Source organism: Rhamphochromis longiceps, linkage group LG13 (assembly GCF_057381845.1).
Source record: "Rhamphochromis longiceps isolate RC_006_pf linkage group LG13, R_longiceps_female_GT1.1, whole genome shotgun sequence".
NCBI classification, from domain to species: Eukaryota; Metazoa; Chordata; class Actinopteri; order Cichliformes; family Cichlidae; genus Rhamphochromis; species Rhamphochromis longiceps.
The window spans coordinates 7,795,547-7,819,360 of record NC_140569.1 but is presented as its reverse complement, the minus strand read 5'-3'; the positions used below and the strand labels follow the sequence as shown (position 1 = coordinate 7,819,360).

Below are 23,814 nucleotides of genomic sequence, written 5' to 3'. Positions count from 1 at the left end.
TTTATTTATTTATATTTTCTCTTGATTTTAGGCACTTTTTGACCTTGTTTGTGTTTTATAAATACGTTTTAATTTTTTTTTTTTTTTTTTAGTATTTATTTATTTATTGTCATTGTCAAGAACAATGAAATTGCGTTTGGGGCTTCCATAAAACCCAAAAAAAGGAAGAAAATAATAAATACCCCTTAAAACCCAAGTGTACATATTTAACCCAGTGTGACTCCAATGCAATAAGACAATCCTTAGCAATAATGTTCGTAGAAATTCAGACAAAGACCTGAGAAACATGACAAAATACAACAATGCAACCCATTCAATATTATTGTACTGTGAGATATGATATCAGATATGATAGTTATCGATTTAAGAAAGAGGGGGGGGGGGGGGGGCAGGAGGGGGAAGAGAATAAAGATATGATGCACCAATGCAGACCAGTTCATTGCTATTAAGAAGTTGGATATGGTTATTGTCCGTGAGAGGGGGGCAGAGAGTTCAGGAGCCTCACAGCCTGTGGATACAGGCTGTTGGCCAGTCTGGATGTTCTGGCCTGTATAGACCTGTACCTTCTCCCTGAGGGCAGCAGATGGAAAAGGTGGCGCGCAGGGTGATGTTGGTCCCGCAGGATACTGTGCACCCTCCTCAGACAGCGAGTGGGGAAGATATTACTGATCTCTGGCAGACTTGTTCCAATAATTCTGCCAGCTTCTTTCACCACCCGCTGGAGTGCTTGCTGATCGGCCTTGGTGCAGCTGGGGAACCACACTAGAAATCTATACGTCAGAACGCTGCTGATGGCACAGTTGTAGAAGTTCAACATCAGAGATCTGGGAATGTGTGCGCTCCGCAGTCTCCTCAGGTAGTAGAGGCGCTGTTGGGCCTTCCGTGCAACTGAGGTGATATGGTTGCCCCAGGACAGGTCCTCGGTCACAGTTACCCCCAAGAATTTAAAACTGCTCACCCTCTCCACCGCCTCACTGCCAATGAAGAGAGGCAGATGGTTGTTATGACCCCTCTTCCGGAAATCTACAATGATCTCCTTGGTCTTTTTGGTGTTTAAGACCAAGTTATTGTCGTGGCACCATGACTCTAGTTGTTGCACCTCTGTCCTATAGTTTGTCTCATCATTGTTGGATATAAGTCCGAGCACTGTGGTGTCATCTGCAAACTTAACAATGAGATTGGACGCGCAGGAGGAAATACAGTCATGGGTGAAGAGAGTGTATAGCAGAGGGCTCAGAACACACCCCTGAGGGGCACCGGTGTTGACCACAAGGGTGGAAGAGGTGTTCTTACCCACTCTGACACTCTGTCTACGGTTAGTGAGGAAGTCCACAATCCAGTTGCACAGAGAGGAGTTAAGTCCCAGTTGGTGGAGTTTGGGACGGAGTTTGTATGGCCGGATGGTATTAAAAGCCGAGCTGTAGTCTACAAAGAGGAGCCGTGCATAGGTGTTCCTGTGTTCCAAGTGCTTCAGTAATGTGTGTAGCACTGTGGCGATCGCATCCTCGGTTGACCGGTTCTCCCTGTATGCAAACTGGTGCGAGTCCAGAGATGGTGGAAAAGCAGCTCTGATGTGTTTAATGACCAGTCTCTCCAGGCATTTGGCGGGAATGGGGGTGAGTGCCACAGGTCTGAAATCGTTCAGACATGTGACATTTGACTGTTTTGGGATGGGAACGATGGTTGCTGCTTTGAAACAGGATGGTACCAGTGAACAGGACAGCGAGGTGTTATATATAGAGGTGAAGACGTCCGCCAGGTCCGCAGCACAGTCTTTTAGCACCCGGCCCAGCACTCCATCCGGCCCGGCCGCCTTCCTGGTGTTAATGCTCCGGAACACACGCCTCAGCTCATGAGTGCTCAGGACCGGAGCAGGGTCGGTTGAGGGGAGAGGGGACAGGACAGGGTCGGTGTTCTCCCTGTCAAAACGGGCATAAAAGAGATTTAGATCCTCAGCCAGAGTAGAACTGTCGGCTGAGGGTGATGGTGTTCTTCTTTTGTAGTCCGTGATAGCCCTGATGCCCTCCCAGACCTGCCTTGGGTTTGTGTTGTTCTCAAACCTGGCCTCGATACGCCTCCTGTGCTGCTGCTTGGCAGTCTTGATGCCTCTTCTCAGGTTGGCCCTGGCAGCACTGTATGCCTCCTGGTCCCCGGATTTGAAAGCGTTGTTCCTTGTTCGAATAAGTTGTTGAACTCCGTGTGTCATCCAGGGTGGATTATTAGGGAACACACGGAATCATTTCCAAGTTGTTACATTGTCCACACAGAAACAGATGTAGTCCAAGACAGTGGAGGTGTAACTGTCCAATGCGACACGATTGTCAGTGTCCTGCACCTTGAATACATCCCAGTCTGTGCAGTTGAGTTTGTACACATTCACCAACTGATTACAAGTAGTTTCAAATAGTTAATCTGAAGTTGGGCATGTGACACTGCCTCTGGGTTACCACTTTTGATTGCCTTTTGATTGGGAAGCAACTTGTCTCCTATTGCTGTCCAGCTTTGACTGATTGCAATCACTCTCAAACGGATTGCTAAAGGTTAGCAAATAATTCCTGTCTAATTCATAAATATAAACAGAAAGGCCAACATGTCACAATCAATTACAGTAGTGTCGATAAGTGCAACTTGTCTATGATGCATCTCCTAATCTTTATCTTTAAAACTACTATTTCAAAGGCAAAAACAGCACACGTCTGATGCACATCATAGCAATACTTTTGGTTGTACTTTGGTCTCCAACACTGGTCGTCGTACATCTACATGTACAAACCAAACCTCTCAGCTAATCCTTGTGTATATACAGTAGAGTATGCAGTGTGCCCCAGCACAGCTGGGTGTGACCTCACTTATATATGACATTACTGTATATGTGTTTTATTTATAGGCCATCCAAGTGCTGCACTGTAGCGCATATGAAGGTGGCTGTGTTGGAGGTCAGCAACTACAGTTGCTCAAGAGATGCTGACTGGGTTTTTAAAAATTTCAAAAGATACACTCATTCTTCAGGTTCCTGTGTTAATTTGGATTATGTGACTTTTGATAGAGGAAGAACAAGAACTGCACTACTGCTAAAGTGACCCAAGGCTACATATTATTAAACCCCAAATTTAAGCTTTTAAGTGATTTTTAATGTAATTTTCAATTTGACATTGTGCATCTTTGAGCTTGAAGACCAAGTCTCTGTACCTTTGTTGCAAAAAGGTCCAGTGTAAGCGGATGAGCTGCAGTCGCAGGAGAAGCTGGTGGGTCTCTCCACACAGCGACCCTGATTTTGGCACAGCGAACCGTAGCTGCTACAATGGCCTGGGCATCCTGCCTGAACCCCAGGGGTGATCTTTGCTCTCTCCTCCAGGTCCAGAGTGACGCCATTCAACTGCAGAGAGCGGATGCAACCTCGAAAGCCCTTCTGCCTTGAAGCTGTGCCTCCTGAACACACAGGAGACACACAGAAAAAAAAGCATACACTGTAATGAATTTTCTCTGTTGTCTATTTTATTCTACTTATGTTTCTGTGCAAACCACCAACGTGAAATAATATAATCCCAGTGATGTTTAAACATTTAACAGTTGCCTTGAGAACAAGTTAAAAATTGCAGGTTTGTCCAAGACCCAAAATATATTTAAACACAGTGGCATAAATCACAAATCCTCGCATTTGAGAAACAGTTGCCATAAAACTAATCTAGCAAATATGGTTCTTGCACATGCAGAAAGGCTCCCTTCTTGAAAGCTGATGTATCTATTGCTAATTTAAAAAAGAAAACACCTTTTCTAACTGTGGCAGTCTGTGGGAACATTTTTAGCCACCTGGTCTTAGGTTGTCTAGGATTTACCTGATGAATAGGTGAAAAAGAGATAATTTTGATAATTGGAACTAACAAAGTTATGAATGTAACTGAATGTAACTCTATTTTAACCAGTTTATTTTTATATATTTATCATTCACAGTGAAATAAAAGTGCTGCAGGACAATGCAACTTAGGAGACATATTTGCAGTGCTTTATCTTTTTAGATGTAATTTATCTTAATCTAAAACACTACCTATATGATTTTTATGCATTCATACTGTACAGACACGCATGAATGACAAACAATCTGTGTTATCAAATTCTTAAGCAAAACTGACTGATCTGATTCTATTATTAATGGCAGAACATACTCTGCACCTCCAAGAAAAAAAGGCCTGTCATCGGTTTCATACTGAATTTTTAAAATGAAGCACAATGAAACCCAAATTGGCAGGTGAAAAATTCCAGAAATTGACATTTCACTGGCTGTGGCTCTGCTCACCCAGCACCAAGCTGATTGTTGTTATCTAGAAAGTTAGCGACCTGCCAATCGCTCTGACAGTCTGCTTGTCCTGTCTGGTTGGCTGACAGTGACAGGAAAATATTTTTTTTTTCCTTCCAGGTCAGAATTTAAACTCAAAAAGTTATTGTTTTCTGAGTTTTCGCATCACAACCTCCAGCTGTCCTCAGAGTTCACGCTCTGCAACATTATAATTGTCTCAGACTGCCAAACTGGCAATCTCAAGACTGTTATGATGAGATAAACAGTTTCCCATGGCTGCAGAGTTGATGAGGTTCGTATCAGGGCCAAGAGTTTCATCAGGACCTGTCAGGAAATGACTACCTTAACTAATGGACTGAGTTCAAACACTCTACCAAGGTTACTGCAAGGACACTGACCACAAAACTGTGACTTTTTTCTACACATCCCCAGGGAATTTCTATCACTTTGTGGGGATTTTCTATTAAGTCTATTAAGCTTATATCGAAGTAAGGTTTAGAAACAAGAACTGCTTTACTGTGGACTTGTTTAAACCTGTCAGCATCAATGCGGATCAATAAGCAGACAATGCAATATGTTCTTTGTGCACTATGAGGGAAGTGTGGAGTCGTGGAAGATTATATATTCTGTGACGAGAATGCAAATCCACCAACCTCCCAGGGGGTCAATGAAAATGTACCCTATGAGCACAGAGCGGTTTTGTGTGTAAAAATAAGGGACACAATGAAACAAAGACCGAGCAGAAAACAGACTATTTGAAAAAGTTTAAGAAATAAAAGTAGAAATCTGACAGCTCCAACAACAAGCATGGACTGAAATGAAAGAAATCCTAATCTCTAATAATAATTACATGAGTAAAAACCAAATGTCGCATTGTTTTTGTTGGGACCTCAAAAAAAGCAGCTTTGAATTGATTGCACACCTATAAATAACTGGCTGTTCAGCTGCAGGTGGATGTGCCCATCAGCCGGCGCCTCCTGCGTGACAGCAGGAAGCTCGTCGAGGCGAAGCGATGCCTCTTTAACGTTTCGCTCGGCTTGAATACGATGCCACCTGTTGTCATTCAGAGGTGATCCAGCTTTCACCGAAACCTCCAATGGACCATTACCCACGTCAAAGGAGAAGAGGACCTCATTGGAGGCTGCATCAGAGAGGAAAGAAAAATAAGACTTATTTTAGAACATGTAAGAAGCACCTTCTGTGTCTCCTGTACCTTCCTGCAGCTTGTTTGGTACTTGTTGCCCTGCACACAAGGCAGCTCACACACAAAGATGTGCTCATTATTTGCATGATTTAACTGAGTGAGCTTTTGTTTGTCTAACCTCTAACTAATTAATGGTGGGTAACAAGTGTAAAGGAAAAAATATTATCCTACTAATGTATTGAGCTATTACCTTGCCAAAAGAAGACCTTCACTGCATCTTGGTATTGATTCTCTGCAGAAACTCAAATAGACTTTCAGGTGGCTTGAGTTCTGATGACTGCAAAGACCATAGCATATGATTCAAATCATTTTCTAACATCATATGGATGGGAGCACTTCCACCTTGGAGGAGACCGCTTTGTTCAGTGGTAATTCTAGAGTCGGTTGAGGCGCCAGGCAACAATTCACAGGAGGCCTCTTGAACCAGCATTCATCATAGTTATGTTATAACTATTTTGACACCATCTAAAAACATTGTGAATATTGGTTGGGGGCCATGATTTGTGCAAATGCTGTTTATTACAGTATGTCCCTCAGGCTCAAAGACTGCATTCGGTCGGTAAGCAGAATGAGTTGAGTCAGGCGGGGCCAGGTCAAGTCAGGTCTCTCCCACTGTCACTGCAAATTTTGAGCATTGCCACTGCTAAAGCTTAAAGTTTGGCAGCCCACTGCAGTTTCCTGCCTTGCCTGGTGAGTCTCTGACTCAGGTAGGTTAAAGGTGATCAACTCAAAGCCATTTTGTATTGATTTACAATAACCTTTTAAACTGAAGAGACAGGTGGACACAAACCATGCCAGTAAAACACTATCCACAGCTAAACACAGCCACTGCATCCACTCACTACAATGTCCTTTAATTTGTCATCTGTCTGTCATATTTATTTATTTTCCCCCAGAAAATAGAAAGAAAGGACACAGAGCAACATTTTCATAGCCAAATCTGATCACATCAAGTTGTTTGCATGCCAGGAATTATTACCAGTAGAGCATGTTCCTTTGTTTTGAACACCAGCAACTTTGTGTTGTTTTATAGTGGAACCACAAAGGATCTTTTATCTTGCTAAACTCTTTCTTGCTTTCCCCTTTTACTTGTCAGCATGCTCACTCTGAAGTCCTCATTCTCTGTTAGAACTACAGTACATCATCTGTGGAAGAAAGATAAGGAACAGAGGCAGCTGACACACGAGCACCACTGGAACTCTGATGAGAAAAAACACTTTCAGGCTGAAGTAATGTATCACCTAAGTGATGCAAACACAACCTGACACCAAGCAGCTCGTAAGCATGTCACATAAAACTGCTGACAACTTTGGAAGATAAAAATGAAGTACTGTAGTTGTGACAACCAGCTACAAAGATAAAGCACTAGTTTGTTTTCACAGAAACAAGCTAAAGTTATTGATGTAGAGTCAATGTCCATCCATCTTCTTCTGCTTCACAAGGCCAGCAGCCTAATTGGAGAAGCCCAGACCTCACTCTCCCTGACCACCTCCTCCAGCTTCTCTGGGGAAACACCAAGGTGGGCCAGCACCCAGGGCAGCCCTGGTGGAGTCCACACCTACCAGAATGAGTCTGACTTATTGCTAGCTATGTGGACCAAGCTCTTGCAAAGAATGGGGCAGACACCCCATACTCCAGAAGTACATCCCATGCACCCTCAAATTTCCCTGAGAGGGTAAAGAGCTGGTCCAGTGTTCTGCAACCTTGGACGACAACTCCTGAATCTGATGTTCGATAAACAGATGGACTCTCTTTTCCAGCACCCTGGCACAGACTTTCCTGGGGAGGTTGAACCTGTGATTCCCATATAGTTGGAACACACCCTTCGGTCTTCACCATCCTGGTCTGCCAAACCAGAGGTACCGCCCCTGATCTCGATGCAGCATTGAAGAGCTGCGTCAACCAAGACAGCCCTATAACATCCAGAGCCTTTAGGAACTCAGGACAAGCCTCATCCTGGGGAAGTTCTTTTACTACCTAAGTAATATGAAGAAATATATCACTTAAGTAGTAAAAGAATCAGTCTTGTACAAGGAATTCATGGTGTTCACAGGAGGAGAAATTATGTCAAAAATATATATGCTGTAAATGTTTGCCATTTTAAAATTCTTTTCAGGGTTTGCTTTTAAGGAACGTCAGGCAGGTAGGAAAGTAGGAAAAAGGATATTTGAAAAGATCCTTATTCTTTTCTCTTCTTTTCCTCACTTCTGAGTTCCCATGCTACCAAACTCAGTTTGTTCTTAATTCTGTCATCATTCCCCTGGCCAAATAACCTCCTCATCCACCTGCTATCAGTCCGTTAGTCTCTAATCCCTTTTCTGGATGTTCAGAGAGCAGCAATCCACATCTAAGTTCAAGGCTAGCTCTCCCTCTTCCTGTTTTCTATCTTCAGCAGGACCGGCTCTCCTTTATTGCTTTGTTGCCTTCATCATTTTTATTACTCAAGCTCTAATTATTCTAACTGAAATATGTTGCATGTTGAGCTAGCTGCTTAGTCTGGAAAAGAAAATGAAACAAATAATATAAGAGAATATAAAAAAGGAAAGGAAGTAACAGTACCTCCACACTGCAGATACTGTCTTGCTTACAGTGCAACAGTTGTAGCCTTACGGCAAAATACTGTGAAAGTACTGAATCGAGTGTCAGATCTGATTGCTAGCCTTAAGCATATATAGTTACATGGACTTCTTTTTAAGGTAAAACCAGCTACAGCGGTAGATTCGATTTCTTTTGCAATCACATGAAGTGAAGCACCTCATCAAGAGAGGAACAAAGAGGAAAGCAACAACAGCACACACATCAGTGTTTGAACTGGAGCAATTCAGTCAAGCTGAACTACAATAGTAAATAGACTTGTAAGTATATAGACTTGCATTTATACAGCTCCTTTGTAGTCTTACTACTCGAAGCACTTTTTGCTGTACAAGGCAATTCAAGCATACATTGCATACACCACTTTATTCTGCATACTTTATCAATAACACTACACACACAATCGATATGCTGGGCATTCAGTAGTTTGCCTGGGGATACTTTGAGCATGAGACCCGTGATCAAACCACACTCTTTCTGATTACTGGACAGGCTGCACTGCCTCCTGATCTACAGCGGCACATCATATGCTCTCAGTGCAAGTTCACATAAACTGACACACAGACCATGCCAGCATCTCTTTTTTAATACTATGCTAGACTAGTCTGTTGTCATATTCAGGGGTACACATAAGTGGTCCGCAGGTGCGCATACACTGTCAAAATAAAAAACGCGCACCAGATAAGAAGTTGCAACACCCGTTTACGTACATAAGATTTTCTGGAGAAAGACAGACATTTGTTTAGAAATTTTAAAAAAGTCGAAGAAGCTCCTTTAAGCAATTACTTTGGTGTTCCTCCACCTCCAAAGAAATTTCAGAAGGAGTCCGAACCGCGAAAGAAGTGTGTATTCTCGGAAAAGTGGTTACTGGAGGTGAGCTGCCTTCAAACAAATAATGAACAGAGATGTGGTGCAAAATATGCCGTGAAAATCCCTCCAGAAAATCTTATGTACGCAAACGTGCGTTGCAACTTCTTATCTGGTGCGCGTTTTTTATTTTGACAGCACATGCACACCTACAGACCATTTATATGCACCCCTGGTCATAATGTCTGCTCTGCAGGGATGTCTGTGGGGACTTCCACCAGCAGATATAAATGACTGCAGGTGGGTCAAATGTTTCTTTTACATGGTAGTTCAGTGTTTTAAGTAGAGTGATAGAGAGCTACACGCTCTGGTGGTTATAAAAGCACTGCAGCTGGCTGCAACAACAACATCAAAAACAACAATTCTGTGATTTCCCAGAGGAGGAGAAATAAATGGCAGTGCTGCTGTAAAGTATTTCTTTTGAAGGGTTGATGGACACCATCACCTCGGCTGAGTTAAAACCACATGAAACTTTAACTCGGAGGACTCTTCTTCCTGCTCAGTTTGTACTCACATCTAAGTGAAGTCTAGATTAGACATCTCACCAGAGAGAGAAGTTTTACTCACAGTTGAGTTCAATTCGAATGAAGTCTTTGATGCCCAGGTTTTCCAGGAAGACACCAGATGATGAAGTGGTTTTAAACAGGAAGGAGATGTCGGCACTCAGCTCTCCATGTAATGTAGGAAAGTGGAGGTATGATGTCTCCTTGTCAAAAAATGCAGCATTCCAAACATTTTCTGCAAAATGCATGAAAGCATTTTAAACATGAAGCAAGGTACAGGAATGAGTTTACAACTCTGACATGACACACCTGCATCATTTTAAAAACATGTACAAAGTGACAAACTGACATTGGCACTCTGATTTCGACTTACTGTCTCCATGACAACGGAGAGGTCCCACCTTGTAGGTGCTTTCGGAGCCAGGTCTCTGGATATCACCCAGCACCAGAGATCTAACCGGGAGTGTCTCCTTATGGGTCAACAGGCCTGAGTCATTAGTCCTAAAAAATAAGGAGCAGAATTTTTTTTATTAAAAACAAACTCCAAACTAGAGGAGGGAAAGACATATCTATCTTTAGCATAAAATGTGATTCACTGTAAAGGATAATACATGTTGTTGATTTATGCTCTTGCAGCTGCCACACCTACAAAAATCTGCTGCACTGGCAGCAAATTTGGTGACTTATAAATGCAGTGAGGATATGAGCTATTTTTATAGCGGAACACGTCACACTATAATTGTTTTGATATGAGTATTATGATATACAGTACCATTCATTGCTGTCAGCATCACAGTTGCAGTGATATCTGGAGTCCACACAGTTATTTTGCAGACTGCAGGCACATTGCTGGCTCCCTGGTGGAGCTCCGCCCCAGTGAGTGTGCATTTGTCCCACACCTGGGCCTCCTACCCACCAGCTGAGGGGAGAGCCCTCTGAAACACACAGACATATCACTTATATCAAGTGACCGATCCCCAGATGGTAGCTATGTTTCTATAATGGGACACATTTTTGTAGACTATTGTAATCAATAAAAAAAGAAACACAAAAAGAAAAAGACATGGCTATACTGAATGATTTTATACCACAACCACAACTATATGGTAGTAAATTCAATCAAAAGGTCCATCCAATCATTCGCTTCCACTTATCCTTTTTTAGGGTCAGGCTGGAGCCTATTGCAGCTGTCATAGGGCGAGAGGCAGGGTACACCCTGGCCTGATGGTGGAATTGAACTCAGGACCTTCTTGCGGTGCAGCAACAGTGCTAACCACAGTGACCTGTGCTGCCTTGAGTCAAAAGGTCCTACTTTTTTATTACTGCTGGCTGCCAAAGGTAAAACAGACATTCTGTTGATCATATCTCACATTATAAAAAACAATTAATTATTATTAAAAACAGAAACCTGTTATGATGCAATGTGATACACAATACACACTATGCAAGAGTCTTAACTATTGTCTTGAAGTACCCATGCTTGGTCCAAAATAACTTCAACTGCCTGTTTAAACTGCATCACAACAATACATAAATTTGGCGTTAAAGATCATCCAAGGTCTTTACCTGGTGAGGTGAGTAGGCGTGACTTCCTGCAATGATAAGCAATTTCCTGTTCGCAGTGCTCTGATAGGCTTATGATTGCTGCTAGTTGCTCCTCATCAGATGCATATTCAAAATGCACTACATGTGTATTCACTTCTGGTGATGGCTGGACTCTCGTTAGGTCTGTGTTGTTGTGGTGGATCACCATCCATGTGTTGTCCTCTGGTGCAATGAAAGAAGAATAAGGGAAAGCGTGTATTTTTAATTTTCACCTGTATCTGTATTTGTATGTATGCAGGACTGAAAGCGGAAGAATAAGGCAGGATGAAAGAGAGAGGGGAAGAGATTGTGCGCCAGGCATGTTGACGCGTGTGTGTTTTGATGTGTGTATCAGCTACCTGTCATGTTGCAGTATAACAGCTGTGGCTTGATGGGTCCGCTGCTGTCCACATCAATGTAATAATACCCCGAAATGTTGCCTTTGTGTTTGTAAGCCTCGCAGGACTGCTCGTATATTGCTGAGGAGAGAGAGACATCCTCGTCATCATCACTGCAGACATTTAAGTTTGTTTTTCTGTCTATGCAACTGCACAGTGGTTGCTCATTTCGTTTTTCAGCATCTGGTCTTGTTCAACATATTGCAAGTAACTTAAGATTTTTTTTACAATGTAGATGCAGAGGGACCAACTTTTCTCCACTGGATTATCTGTTTAGCTACATTTTAGTGATATTATTGTTACCATTTAATACACTCATCACTTTAATAGGTGCACCTGTGCAACTGCTGCTTAATGAATATGTTAAATTACTTCATCATATGGTTCCAACTCAATGCATGTGAGCATGTAGACATGGTCAAAACAATCTCATAAAGTTAACTATATACTATGTAGATCACCAGCCCACTTACTATTTAATTTAATGCACTAGTATTTTTTAATTTATGGAAAACATTATAACTGAGAATAAATGTGACTGACTTTGAACATGACGTGATTGTTGGCGATAGAGGGCTGATCTGAGTATTTCAGAAACTGATGATTTTCCCACACAACCTTCTCTAGGGTTTAGAGAGAATGGTCTGAAAATGAGAAAATATCCAGCGAGTAGTAGTTGGGTGAAAGTGACTTGGTGATTCCAGAGGTCAGAGAAGAAAGGCCAGGCTGCTTTGAGCTGATAGGAAGTTACCAGTAGAGCTAAGGCATTCAGAGGTGCATGTCACATCTTGACGCAGATGGGCTACAGCAGCAGAAGACCACACTGGGTGCCACTGAGGAAGAACAGGAAACTGAGACTACAATTCACAGTTCACCAAGACTGGACAATAGAAGATTGAGAATCATCAGACTAGAGAACATTTTTTCAAGTCCAACCAGGTACAAAAAAGGTGCACCTAATGGTTGCAAGTGTATCTGGCTATATATCTTCAAGGTTTATTGAATAAAGTTTATGCTAATATATCTGATTTAATTTTGCTGGTCTTTTTTTTTTTTAACTCTTATATTAGTGCAAAGCAACAAAAAATGAATTATTGCCTAATAATTGTAATTATTATATTAATATGAATTATGATTGTACTGTTTATACTGGTCAAATTAATGAAAAAAAATGGAAACCTCAATAAAAGCTGAAGATATATTCTCTAAACCCAAATCTATGTCCACAGGTTGGTGCACCTTGATTAACAAAAATTATTCAGCAGCAGATGAATAGATGTGGATATCATATCTTGTGCTCTTGTGCTTGCTTGAAACCACTTGAAAGCATGGAATAAAGCACACTGTGAATGGGTGAATATAGTGAATGGGTGTAAAGAGCAATTTGAGTGCCCAGTTACAAGAGTGCTACATAAAGCTCTATACAAGCACCAGTCCATTTACCATTTAATTTAATGCACTAGAATCTTGTAATTACCACTTATGGTTTACAGAGGCTGCTGTTGCCACTGCTGAACAAAGACTGCATAGCCATGCTTGTCCTGTAAAATATCCAGTGATTTTCAGTTTTGTTAGATGGTCAAAAATGAGCACTTTACAAAGCCCTGAAAAGAAGAAAAAAATAGCAACGCTTTTGCAAAGGAAATTCATTAATTTGCTAAAAAGAAGCACATGTTATATGCTCATCTTAGAAACTGCCTCATGGTTTAAACTAAAGTGCTTATAAAGGATGTATTTTCCAATAGAGTTGTGTTTTGACAAAACAAATTTCCCACGTGTGGGACTAATAAAGGTTATCTTATCTTATCTTATCTTATCACTTCTTTCATTATTTCTTGTGTGACCTCTAAATCACTCTGTTTTTGTGCTAAGAGTTATTCCATGAGTGCTTACAATCATGACTGCTGGAAAGAAGTTAGATCTCTGCTTGACCTTCTGCCACAAAAATGTCTGAAGGGAAAGTTAAAGCAGCAGGCTGTCTAATTCAGCGGTCCCCAACCTTTTTTGCGCCACGGACCAGTTTATGCCCGACAATATTTAAGGTGTCGTGGATAAATACAACAAAATAAAACTAGTACCGGTACCGAAAAAAAGAAGATTTATTCATAACACACGTGAAAAGACCCAGGAAAACCGAGTTAACGATAAAAACAATGACAACGCTGAAAACTGATAAAAACCCTGAAAACCATACATTTCACACCTGAGCCTCAACTCTAGCGGCCTGGTACCAAACGACTCATGGACCGGTACCGGTCCGAGGCCCGGGGGTTGGGGACCGCTGGTTAACGGAAACTCCCAAACATGAGTTGAAATACAGATCTGTGACCTTTGAACGACACCACTCAAAAAACCATCATGGCCTTACAGCTGTGACAAGTGGCTCCGCTGTACCCGGTCCCAGAGCAGTTACAGTGGAAGGTGCTCCATGACTGACTGCAGCTGCCTCCATGTTCACAGTGGCTGGGGGAACATCTGAGAGAGAGACAGGAAAGAAAGCACACGTCTCCATATCTATGTAAAATACCCCATCGTCATGAGAGAACAGTGCAAGTAGCTCTCGATGCCCAGTTTGGTGGAGAAAGGGAGAGAATGCATCAGTTCTGGGGTCTTATTAAAACTTGTTTGCTTAGTCTCAAAGACAAAGGCAACTGAAGACAAAAGATGGGTACTCCGGCTTCCTCCCACAGTCCAAAGACATGCAGTTTGTGGGGATAGGTTAATTGAAAAATCTAAATTGCCCATAGGTGTGAATGCGGTAGTGAATGTGAGTGTGAATGGTTGTCTGTTCCTGTGTGTTAGCCCTGCGACAGACAGGCGACCTGTATAGGGTGTACCCCACCTCTCACCCTATAACAGCTGGAATAAGCTCCAGCACCCCCCGCGACCCTGAAAAGGATAAGCAGAAGCGAATGGATGGCTGGATGAAGGATTTCATAAATCTATTTATAATAAACTTCACTAGCTGGGCCCACGTCCTCATTTTACGTTTGACAGTGCTTCAGTAGGTAAAGGTGAATGGCTTGGACATGAATTGAGCTGCGGTTTGGGGAAGGCCTCAAAGGGGACTGGTGATGGCTCCCGGGCCTGGCAGATCCCCATGTACTAAATAGAAGTGAAGAAGTTAAAGAATTGAAAAGGAGAGGGAAGGTGGGGCCAGTAAACAAGAATGAACAGCTTGGTGAACTGGGGGAACATACATAGGTGAGAACCGAAAGGTTAGGAGGGGTGGACCCACTCCTGAAATTTATCTCCAGTAATGTGTACATTACACAAAGTCTAATGGGCTTGAATTAAGAATGTTAATATCTGTTCATAAGATGGACTACAAAATGAGTATCTTACCGCTACTCTGTTATTTTAAACTTTTTACCACAACATAAAAATAATGCCATTACAAAAGTTGGAACTTTAAAGATAACATATAGGCTTTCTGCTGGAAAGTAGTCCAACTCAATTACCCCTCCTTGGTTTGGAGTTTTGTGACCAAAGTTAAATTCACTTTGGTCACTTACCACAGCTGAGTCAAAGTGAAAATTAATTCATCATCATTTCCAAGGCATTAGTAAAGACAACTGAACTATAGTGAACTTTAAACACACTTTGATCAATTAGCACATAAACTTGATTTAGAGAGCTCATATAGTTCTACGCTCTTCATGCAGGGGAACATCTGGACAAGAAGCAGATTTTATTACAGCAGCTGCACCAGCTGTGAGTTTGACAGCCTGTTGTTAAAAATTCAAAACATACCAGCAGGTCATGCAAATGGAAAGCAAATTTATTATTAATATTTACATGATGTGTGCCACTTTGCCTATTAAGTTGATATTTTTAATAAATGGTTGGATGGCGCCTCATTTTGACATCTGGGATGGAATGATCTCCTCTCCTCGCATAAAAAAGATGGTCAATAAAGGCAGTGGAAAAAAACAAAACTATACACACATAGAAACACAAACCCAACTTATATAAAAATCTAAAACAACAAATATATTACAAACCCCAGTGACAGGTGGAGGGGTTGAAACATTAGACAGCAAAGCAGACTGGTGCCAGTTGTACAGAAATAGACCACTAAATTAGAAGGTTGGGTTTGCTATTTGTATGTGCAGGTGTGTGTATGACACACATAACACGCCTATGCCAATATCTCAGCTTCTGCGACAATTTTCTTTACATAAATATTACCTTTTTAAAAATACCCACACTGGACGCAAATCATTATTCATTAAGAGTCTATGAAAGCCCACTGCTGGCTAAACCTTGTTCTTAACCACTGTTATGTTTCCTTAAAAAGTCCAGGGGGGTATTTAAACTAAAAAAAGTTCCATCAAAATAGAGAAGTGTCACGGGCTGCCGGGGAAAGCCGTGTGAATTTAACAAAGGACCCAAGATGCGGATATACAGTGAAGTGAGAGGGCTTTATTGACACAGAACCCGAGTGATAACAAACAAAAGGAGAGTGTGGCGAAAAACCAAACTTAGACATAAACTACACTGGGAAAACCAAAACCTAAACAACAAACCTGAACACGAGAGAAAGCGACTTGCAGGGAGAATTCACAGGATGACGGAGGGAGATTCACAGACAAGAAAACACCAAATAACACAGACGAACCAGCAACAGGCAGGAGAACACACAGGGCTTAAATACACACAGGAGGGAAGCACACCTGGGTGAAATCACAACTGACGAGGCAGGGGAAACGTAAAGTGAACACACTCACATAAGACAAGGACCTTCAGAATAAAACAGGAAACTAACAGACACAGAACCAGACAAGACACTGAACATAACAGACAAGACATAACAGAATAAACACGAACACAGAATATTATAAAGAAACACAGAGCACTGAGTCGTCGGACTCAGGACCATGACAAGAAGACAATAAAACTGTAAGTTTGTTGCCAAACAAAACAGTAAGTCAATAAGACAAAATGACTCAAGCACCACTTCATCCCACTCAGTGGGATGAAGCGGTGCCAAACACAGCTCACAAGCAAAAGCTACAAAGGCTCTCAGGGCTGGCGCGCCCCCCCCGGTCTTTAATACTGTGGCCTAATTGCTGAGTAAAATCAGCTGCACAGGAGGGTGGCACTTAAGGCCAGAGGGCAAGTGAGACACCCTCATACAGGATAAATCACTACAGGCCCTGCTTGTGCTGTATGGACCTCACATATTAAATACTGCAAAACCAGATTAATCATCCACAAGAAGTGATGTTTAAATTCAGCACAGCCATTACAAAACCTCCTATTTATGGATGCAAACAGAACCATCAGTATGCTGAGCAAATACCACCTCAAGTTGCTAAAATATTTCATGCCTTTTAATGTGAGTGTGTGTTAAATAAAGTAATTGCACCTAATGCATTGTGATTTTACTTGGATGAGGCATTGGCAGCTTCAAGCATGAGAGTCAAGCCTGACCTAAGTGGAAAATATAGAATTATAAGATTGAAAGGAAACTTGCAGATTTACAGTACACAGTTGTATATGTGAGAATAATACATCACTGGACAAAAGTACCTGAATTTTCACAGCAATTCGTGTCAAAATTACACACCATAGAACAAGTCTGAGAAAACTGTGCTGCTGTTAACTTTTTCCTCCTCAGTCTTCCTGTGTAAAACACGGAAAGCAGCAAAGCGGATGACTGGAGGAAAAGAAGCGGAACATCAGAAACAGCGAGAGGAAAAAAAGAACATGGAGAGAAAGGAAAGGGGAAATAAAGTTTGGGGTGTGTTGAAGGAGAGGAATGAGCAACAAAGGGAACGAAGGTTGGATGAACAGAGCAGTGAATGAGTACGTAAATATATTTGGAAGGGGAAATGAGGTCAGCAAATTGTGACTGCGGAGAGTGAAAAAGAAGGGGAGGGAGAGCAGCATCTATTTTTAATCTTTTAGTCAGGGGGAAATTTGCTGTTAGAAAAAGACTTACTCAGCAGCTCTGTCAGATGGTAAAGTTTGTTTTTTTAACACCCAATTTCTTTGCTTCTTTTCTACTTAAAGTAAGTTGACATGAAGCCAGGTGCAGCACTCCGTATTTCCTCCACCACTTTAAATATTTGCATTTATCATTCTTTTTTTTATACATTTTTCAATCAAGCCTGAGAGTCCACTGATACATTTGGTATACATATGATCAATCAAGCACCACTTATTTCAACAAAGTGTGCTGTGGGTTGGAGGTGAGGGGTTGGAGAAATGTAAATCAATTTTTCAAGTTGACATTTTATTGAAACAAAAGCTGCTCTGTGGGTAATATGTGTGCCATTCACCAGTGGGCTCTAATGATTTGGAAAAAGGTCTAATGTCATGTTCTGAGAGCAATGTGTTATTGCTCACACACAGCACAACATTAAACTCACACAGAGGAGCTTAACTTGACATTTTCTGCAGTATGGAAAGAGAAAATAGACATGTTAGTGGCTGCAGTTGCTCGACTATTTTATGATATGGAAATCCCAGAAATATCGATTCTGTCAGACGGTAAAAAAGGATTTTTCAGCTACAGCATTTTAGTCCCCAGCATGTATGCATACATGGTGCTGGTGTCCTTATAAAATGTTATACTGTCAATACAAAGCACAGCACCAGATGCAGAGCACAGCCACACAGATAACCACTGGAAGAGCAGGAATGAAGAGGCAGCAATTAGGAAACTTGAAGAAAAGTTTAATCAGCACGCTGCTGAACACTAATTGCTTCGGAGTGTGTGTGTGTGAACGCCTCCAGGTTTATTTTCCTCATACCAGTTGAAACAGAGACAAGCTACATGAAAAATTATGACGTTTTCTTAACCAGAACACATTTCGGGAAACATTGACGCCATATTGCGTTTGTATCATATTCACTGTTGCCTAATAATCCACATGCGACCCCATTTCACAAAAAGGCTTCAGAGGGAGATTAAGGAGGTTTACAAAGCAAGCGTGACAACAAAATCAAACATTTTAATGCCAGTGAATCCTCTTTTCTGACAATCCTCGTTAATACAACAAATGCATTACATAGAATAATGCGTTTCTTTTCCTGGACAAATGGAGAGACAGACATAAGCAATACCCAATACATGGCATTTACATAAATCAGTGTCGCAAACGGCCCCTTTAGGTCTTACCTGTCAATAATGCCGCACATATCGATTTGCAGGTGACTGTAGTTTCCGATCAGCCTCTGCTGCACCTTGATCAGGTCCACTGGCCGGTTGTCCACAGTCAGTAGACGCATGCAGCCCTGGAAAGCTTTGAAGGGGTTCAAGCACTCCTGGCTATTTTCTTCAGCAGGACAACCTGGACAGAAGAGAAAACATCAATCAGTAAATGAAACACAAGAGAAATCAAGCCATCATTCTACCATACCACTGTATTATTGTAGGGTCTCTAACTTGCAATATAAAGAAGTTGTTGTGATTTGGCGCTATATAAATAAAACTAAACTGAATGCGCTGCGATGCAAGATTAGATTATATAGACAAAGATGAATAATGATGCATGTGTTTTATCGTTCATTTCTCGCTTACCACCAAAGAATATATGACCTCCTGTGGTAATTAAAAATGAGGGGCTCGCGTGAGCACTGGCTCCTTCATCACCATCCACTGTGATGGTCAGACGTCCTCCTCCTGATATCAAGTCCACAGAGTGCCACTGACCATCATTCAGAGCTGAACCTGAAGAGCCACACATATATGTCTAAGTGTTTTTATGTTGATATCATGTTTCAATTATAATTTGTTGAAAATGGAAAAAATAGAAGATGGTTCTTGCTCAGGAATGTCTAAGTGTGTGATATTACAACTACTTTAACATAAGAACTCCCAACAATGCTTGAAGAATAATTTGCACTTTCTCAAATGCCACACAGCCTATAACAGGACATAGTTTCATTCAGTTCTATTATCACTCCTGGAAGTAGTTTCTATTAGGAAATGGTGACACTTGGAAAAATCATGCAAGCATACAAAAAGAAGAATACCTAAAAAATACCTGTGTAATTCTCACATTTGAACACTCAGCCATCAAACAGACTTCATACTACAGACTTATTATGGTTCACTTTGGACATCTGATGTTTGGGAGTCAGTTTTAACCACAAAAATGTCTTTCTGGAGTTGGTCAGGATTTTGTATCTTGATAAGTAAATTTGGATGTTTAGATGATATCAGCTTGCTGCCTTCCAGTGTTTTGGGCTCAAAACAGAAATTTTTTATCACGATTTTTGATACTGAATTTCTAACATTAAGCTCCTTTTTTACATCACGGCTTTAAATTAGTCCAGTTAATAAGTGCAGGCAGGATGGAGGCACCCGAGAAAGAGTTTAACATGATTTTGAGTTGTCAGACTGACCTGCGTTGAGCTCCAGGGGTGCCCTGCCAGACTTGTGGATCTGTAAATGTGCTCTGGCTTTGCTCAGGTAAAGCCAGACTCTGCCTTCTCGATTTGGGAGTTCAAAGGTCAGGAGCAGCCCGGCCTTGTTCCATGTCCGAAACTGAAACCCCACTGAGATACCCAGTGAAGATTGATCTATCCTTGGCAACCGAAGGAAACTCTGGGGGCCGGTGAACGTCATGGCAACAAAAACGGGTTCAGAACATGAAAAGGTCACATTGCCCTGAGACAGATGGAAAAGAGAAGAGGAGACAGGAAAATATATGAATAGAGAGGAATGAGTATAGAAAACAATCATGTCTGAATATAAATTAGTTCCAAGGCTGTCTGGTGCTACCCAAATACACAAAGATGTCATCAGCAATTCTCCTTTAAAAAGCATAGGAGCATTACCATGATGATTATAGTCAGGCTTAATATAAGCACAGATCTTAGTGAAGACCAATGTCAGCCAAAAGATTTCTAAGGTCACACCAGGGAGCAGAAGTTTGGAGAGGCAAAAACAGATAGCGAGAGAGTGAGAAGCAGGCTTCGAGAAGTGGTAATTGCAGTAAATCCACCGCTGGGGCAGCAACAGTGATACGTTCCATTCCGTGTCCTCTAGTGGGAATACTGGGTTTCTATTTTCAGTTCAGCACAGAGCACACTGACACTTGATCAAATCTAAAAGCTCTTTGTGGGGTAGTCAAAGCAATATAGAGTAATGCAGACTGAAGAGGTGAAAGCTAAAGATGGTCAGTTTTCTTGTACATATTGCTGTAGCTTGATGAGATCTAAAAGCCACGCATACATTTTTATGTGCACAAACACACACACACAAGCAAACAAGATTAATTGGTGAATTTAAATTGACTGCAGATGTGGACGCAAGGTAAATAAAACAAGTAAAGTGCTGCATAAATATATGTGATGAGGCACTTTGTGACCTGCAGGCATAAGTACTTTGAGTGGTCCACTAAAGACTTGAACGACACTATATAAATGCCAGTATGTTCTCTTATGTGTTGCATTTGTAGTTTTCCACCATTTTTACTAAAATATTTGTTTTTTACCCGACTTCATCATTTCAACATCCATTAAAATTGTCTCTACAAAGTGTGTTTGTAGTCAGTTTCAGCATCCATGCTCATTATAAACAAATATTCCACATTATGAATAGTTAGAGATTTGTGTAGATTGCAGAAGGGCCTCCAGAATTAATGAGAAAAAATAAGAAAGTCAAACTTTCCTCTAAAAAACAGGACAAGAAAAATGAGATACAATATGTGCCCATGCTGTCAATATGTGTAAAGCATAGACATAAATGTAAGATCACTCTGCTAGTAATGAGTCTAGGAGGTGGATGCCATCCAGCCAAACAGGACTGGCAAGTTGGAAGATGATACTCCCCTCACAGAAGGAGAGAGACTCAAAAGCTATCAGTGTATCAACATCTGGAAGTTTTAATCTCACGGTGTGAGATTCAAAAGCAGCTGGCCAGGTGAGGTCATCATAAAATCATCACCAAGCATCACCAGAGAAGCTCTAACATGCAATGAAGGAAAGAGAAAGAAAGGACAGTCAAGAAACACCTGGACAGAGACCTCCAGGCAGACATCAAGAGGACAGAACTTACCTGGAGTTTAGATTGACTAGATGTTGGTCTGAGGTGCCATTTTTATCATAATAGAGGCCTGACAGAAAATATTTAATATGCAGAGAGATACATTGAACTATACTGAACTTTTTAAAACTAAATTAATTCCTAATCACATTTTTACATGCATTTAAATACATGAATATTGTGACATTATTTTTACATCGGCCCCTTTAAGAATTATTTATCTGTTTATTGTTTAAATCAAGTACTTTTACTTATAACTAGGTAGTTCTACTTTGACTCCTGTCTACACATTGTGAAAGATACACAAAATAGCTTTTTCAGCAGCACACTATGAGCAAGTTTACCTTCACTGTAACCCGCTGGTCTTTTTGTTTAGCGAGGTCTACCAGGTTCAGGCCATTGTAAACTGGGTTTTCCAGACAGCCATAGAATGACGTATAGCTGAAGCCCTGCTGTGCTCCCAGTATCATCTGTACAGGAGACAGAGTACACAAACAAGCAGATACAATAAAATGTCTGCAGCTGCGAGGTGGGTGTCTTTCTGCCATCTGTCTTTTCATGAGTTGTCATCCTATCCTCAAATACAGACCTGATCATGGTCCCAATGTGCAAATGTTGGTGAGATGTGCACCCACTCTGTGCTTTTGTCCACTGTGAGCTTGAGGTGATTGCTGTGATGCTCCACTGCAACGTGATGCCAGTGCTGGTCGTCTAGCAGGCTGCCCAGAGTCACAAGATACCGGCTGTCAGGAGACAAACTTTTTCCTGGCGCGTGGGAGGAAGACGAAGAATGACATGATCATGTAGTAACAGTGGTTAAAAGAGAGAACAGTTGAATCTTAAAACCTTTTTCTTTACCAATGGCGATAAGTATTACATCACTGACTTTTCTTTATGCAGGCTGTCAGGATCTTTTCCATGTAGAAACTGTTTATTTTAATTCTGTTTTCCTCCAAATGATTTCTGCAGTGAAAGAATTTGACTCTGACATATTTATTTCTAACTGCACAGCAGGAGCTATCGCTTCTCCTCCTCCTCCTCTCTGGAAATGAAGTTTCAAATTTCTCATCAACTTGAACTCCCCGCTGTTTTCTAGGTCTCTGAAGTGGTGCCACGGTGTCACAGTTTTCTGCCGGGGTTTATATCTTGGAAACAAAACTAAGGCTAGGTCTACATTTCAGAAAGAACCAGAAAACGCAGATGGCGAAACATTCAGTAATTAACACTAAATGGGGTAGAGAAAAAGAGAAAGAGAGGTAGATGGGTATAAAAAAAAATGACCAGTGAAATGCTTCTGATTCTTTCTACTCCCTAAAGTGTCAGCAGAGTGAAGCACTTTCACTGAGTGATGGGGGAGCTAAATGCACTCTGTCATTAAATATGAATTAGATATTGTTTGAAAGGAGACTACTTTGTCTGTGTGGGGAAAGAAAGAATGAGTGAATGAGAAAGGGAGACAGACTGGGGCCAAGTTCACTGTGTTCTGTCATCAATCATAATTGATCTGTCAAACAGATAGTTGGCACAAAAGAGGGAGAGACCTGAGAAAGAGATGGGAGTAGTCATCACTGATCAGCAGACTGATGTCTGCACCGCACAAGGATGAAGAGAAACAGGGAAACTGAGCAAAGGTGTAGTCTACTGACAACTGTTTTTTTTTCTTTTTACTATACTAATAACTTCTATGTTTTGGGTAAAATATTCACTCACAAGCCACTTTACACCTGGTTCAGCTGCTCATTACACCAAATCACATGGCAGTAACTCTATGAATGTAATCATGTAGACATAGTTAAAACAACCTGGTCAAGCTCACAATGAGCATCACAGTGGAGAAGATGATTTAGGTGAGTTTGAATGTGGTATTGTCACACTATCCCAGGCAGGCTGGTTTGAGTATTTCAGAAACTGCTGAACTACTGGGATTTGTCTGCAGAACCATCTCTAGGGTTTACAAAGAATCAACAACAAATGCCTTGTTGATGCCAGAGGTCACGGGAGAATGGATAAACCGCTTCGAGCTCATAGGAAGGCAACTCAAATAACCAAAACAGGACAACATCAGAGGGACAACATTCCTCTTCACCCTCTACACTGCAGACTTCTCCATCAACTCCCCACGCTGCCACCTACAGACGTTCTCTGACAACTCTGCCATAGTCGGCTTCATCACAGGTGAGGATGACTCAGAGTACAGACAGTGGACTCTGGACTTTGTGGACTGGTGCCAGCAGAACCACCTGCTGATCAATGCTGGGAAAACCAAGGAGCTGGTGGTGGATTTCCGGAGACGCAGACCCACCATACTGACACCGGTGAACATCCAGGGAGTGGACATTGAGATAGTGGACTCGTATAGGTACCTGGGT

General features: G+C 41.5%; 1 protein-coding gene across 1 annotated transcript in view; it reads right to left on the bottom strand.

Annotated features, from left to right (window-relative positions):
- LOC146655310 (contactin-associated protein-like 4) overlaps window positions 1–23,814 on the bottom strand; it is an 84,568-nt gene that overhangs the window by 12,936 nt on the left and 47,818 nt on the right. The window contains exons 7-19 of the mRNA XM_085427564.1: window positions 22,035–22,210; window positions 21,790–21,915; window positions 19,801–20,065; window positions 18,974–19,123; window positions 18,572–18,743; window positions 13,811–13,917; window positions 11,404–11,523; window positions 11,027–11,227; window positions 10,233–10,395; window positions 9,834–9,961; window positions 9,525–9,695; window positions 5,217–5,435; window positions 3,190–3,429 (exon numbers count right to left, since the gene is read on the bottom strand). Of these exons, the coding sequence (XP_085283690.1) occupies window positions 3,190–3,429; window positions 5,217–5,435; window positions 9,525–9,695; window positions 9,834–9,961; window positions 10,233–10,395; window positions 11,027–11,227; window positions 11,404–11,523; window positions 13,811–13,917; window positions 18,572–18,743; window positions 18,974–19,123; window positions 19,801–20,065; window positions 21,790–21,915; window positions 22,035–22,210 (2,238 nt within the window). The remainder of the gene's footprint in view (window positions 1–3,189; window positions 3,430–5,216; window positions 5,436–9,524; window positions 9,696–9,833; window positions 9,962–10,232; window positions 10,396–11,026; window positions 11,228–11,403; window positions 11,524–13,810; window positions 13,918–18,571; window positions 18,744–18,973; window positions 19,124–19,800; window positions 20,066–21,789; window positions 21,916–22,034; window positions 22,211–23,814) is intronic.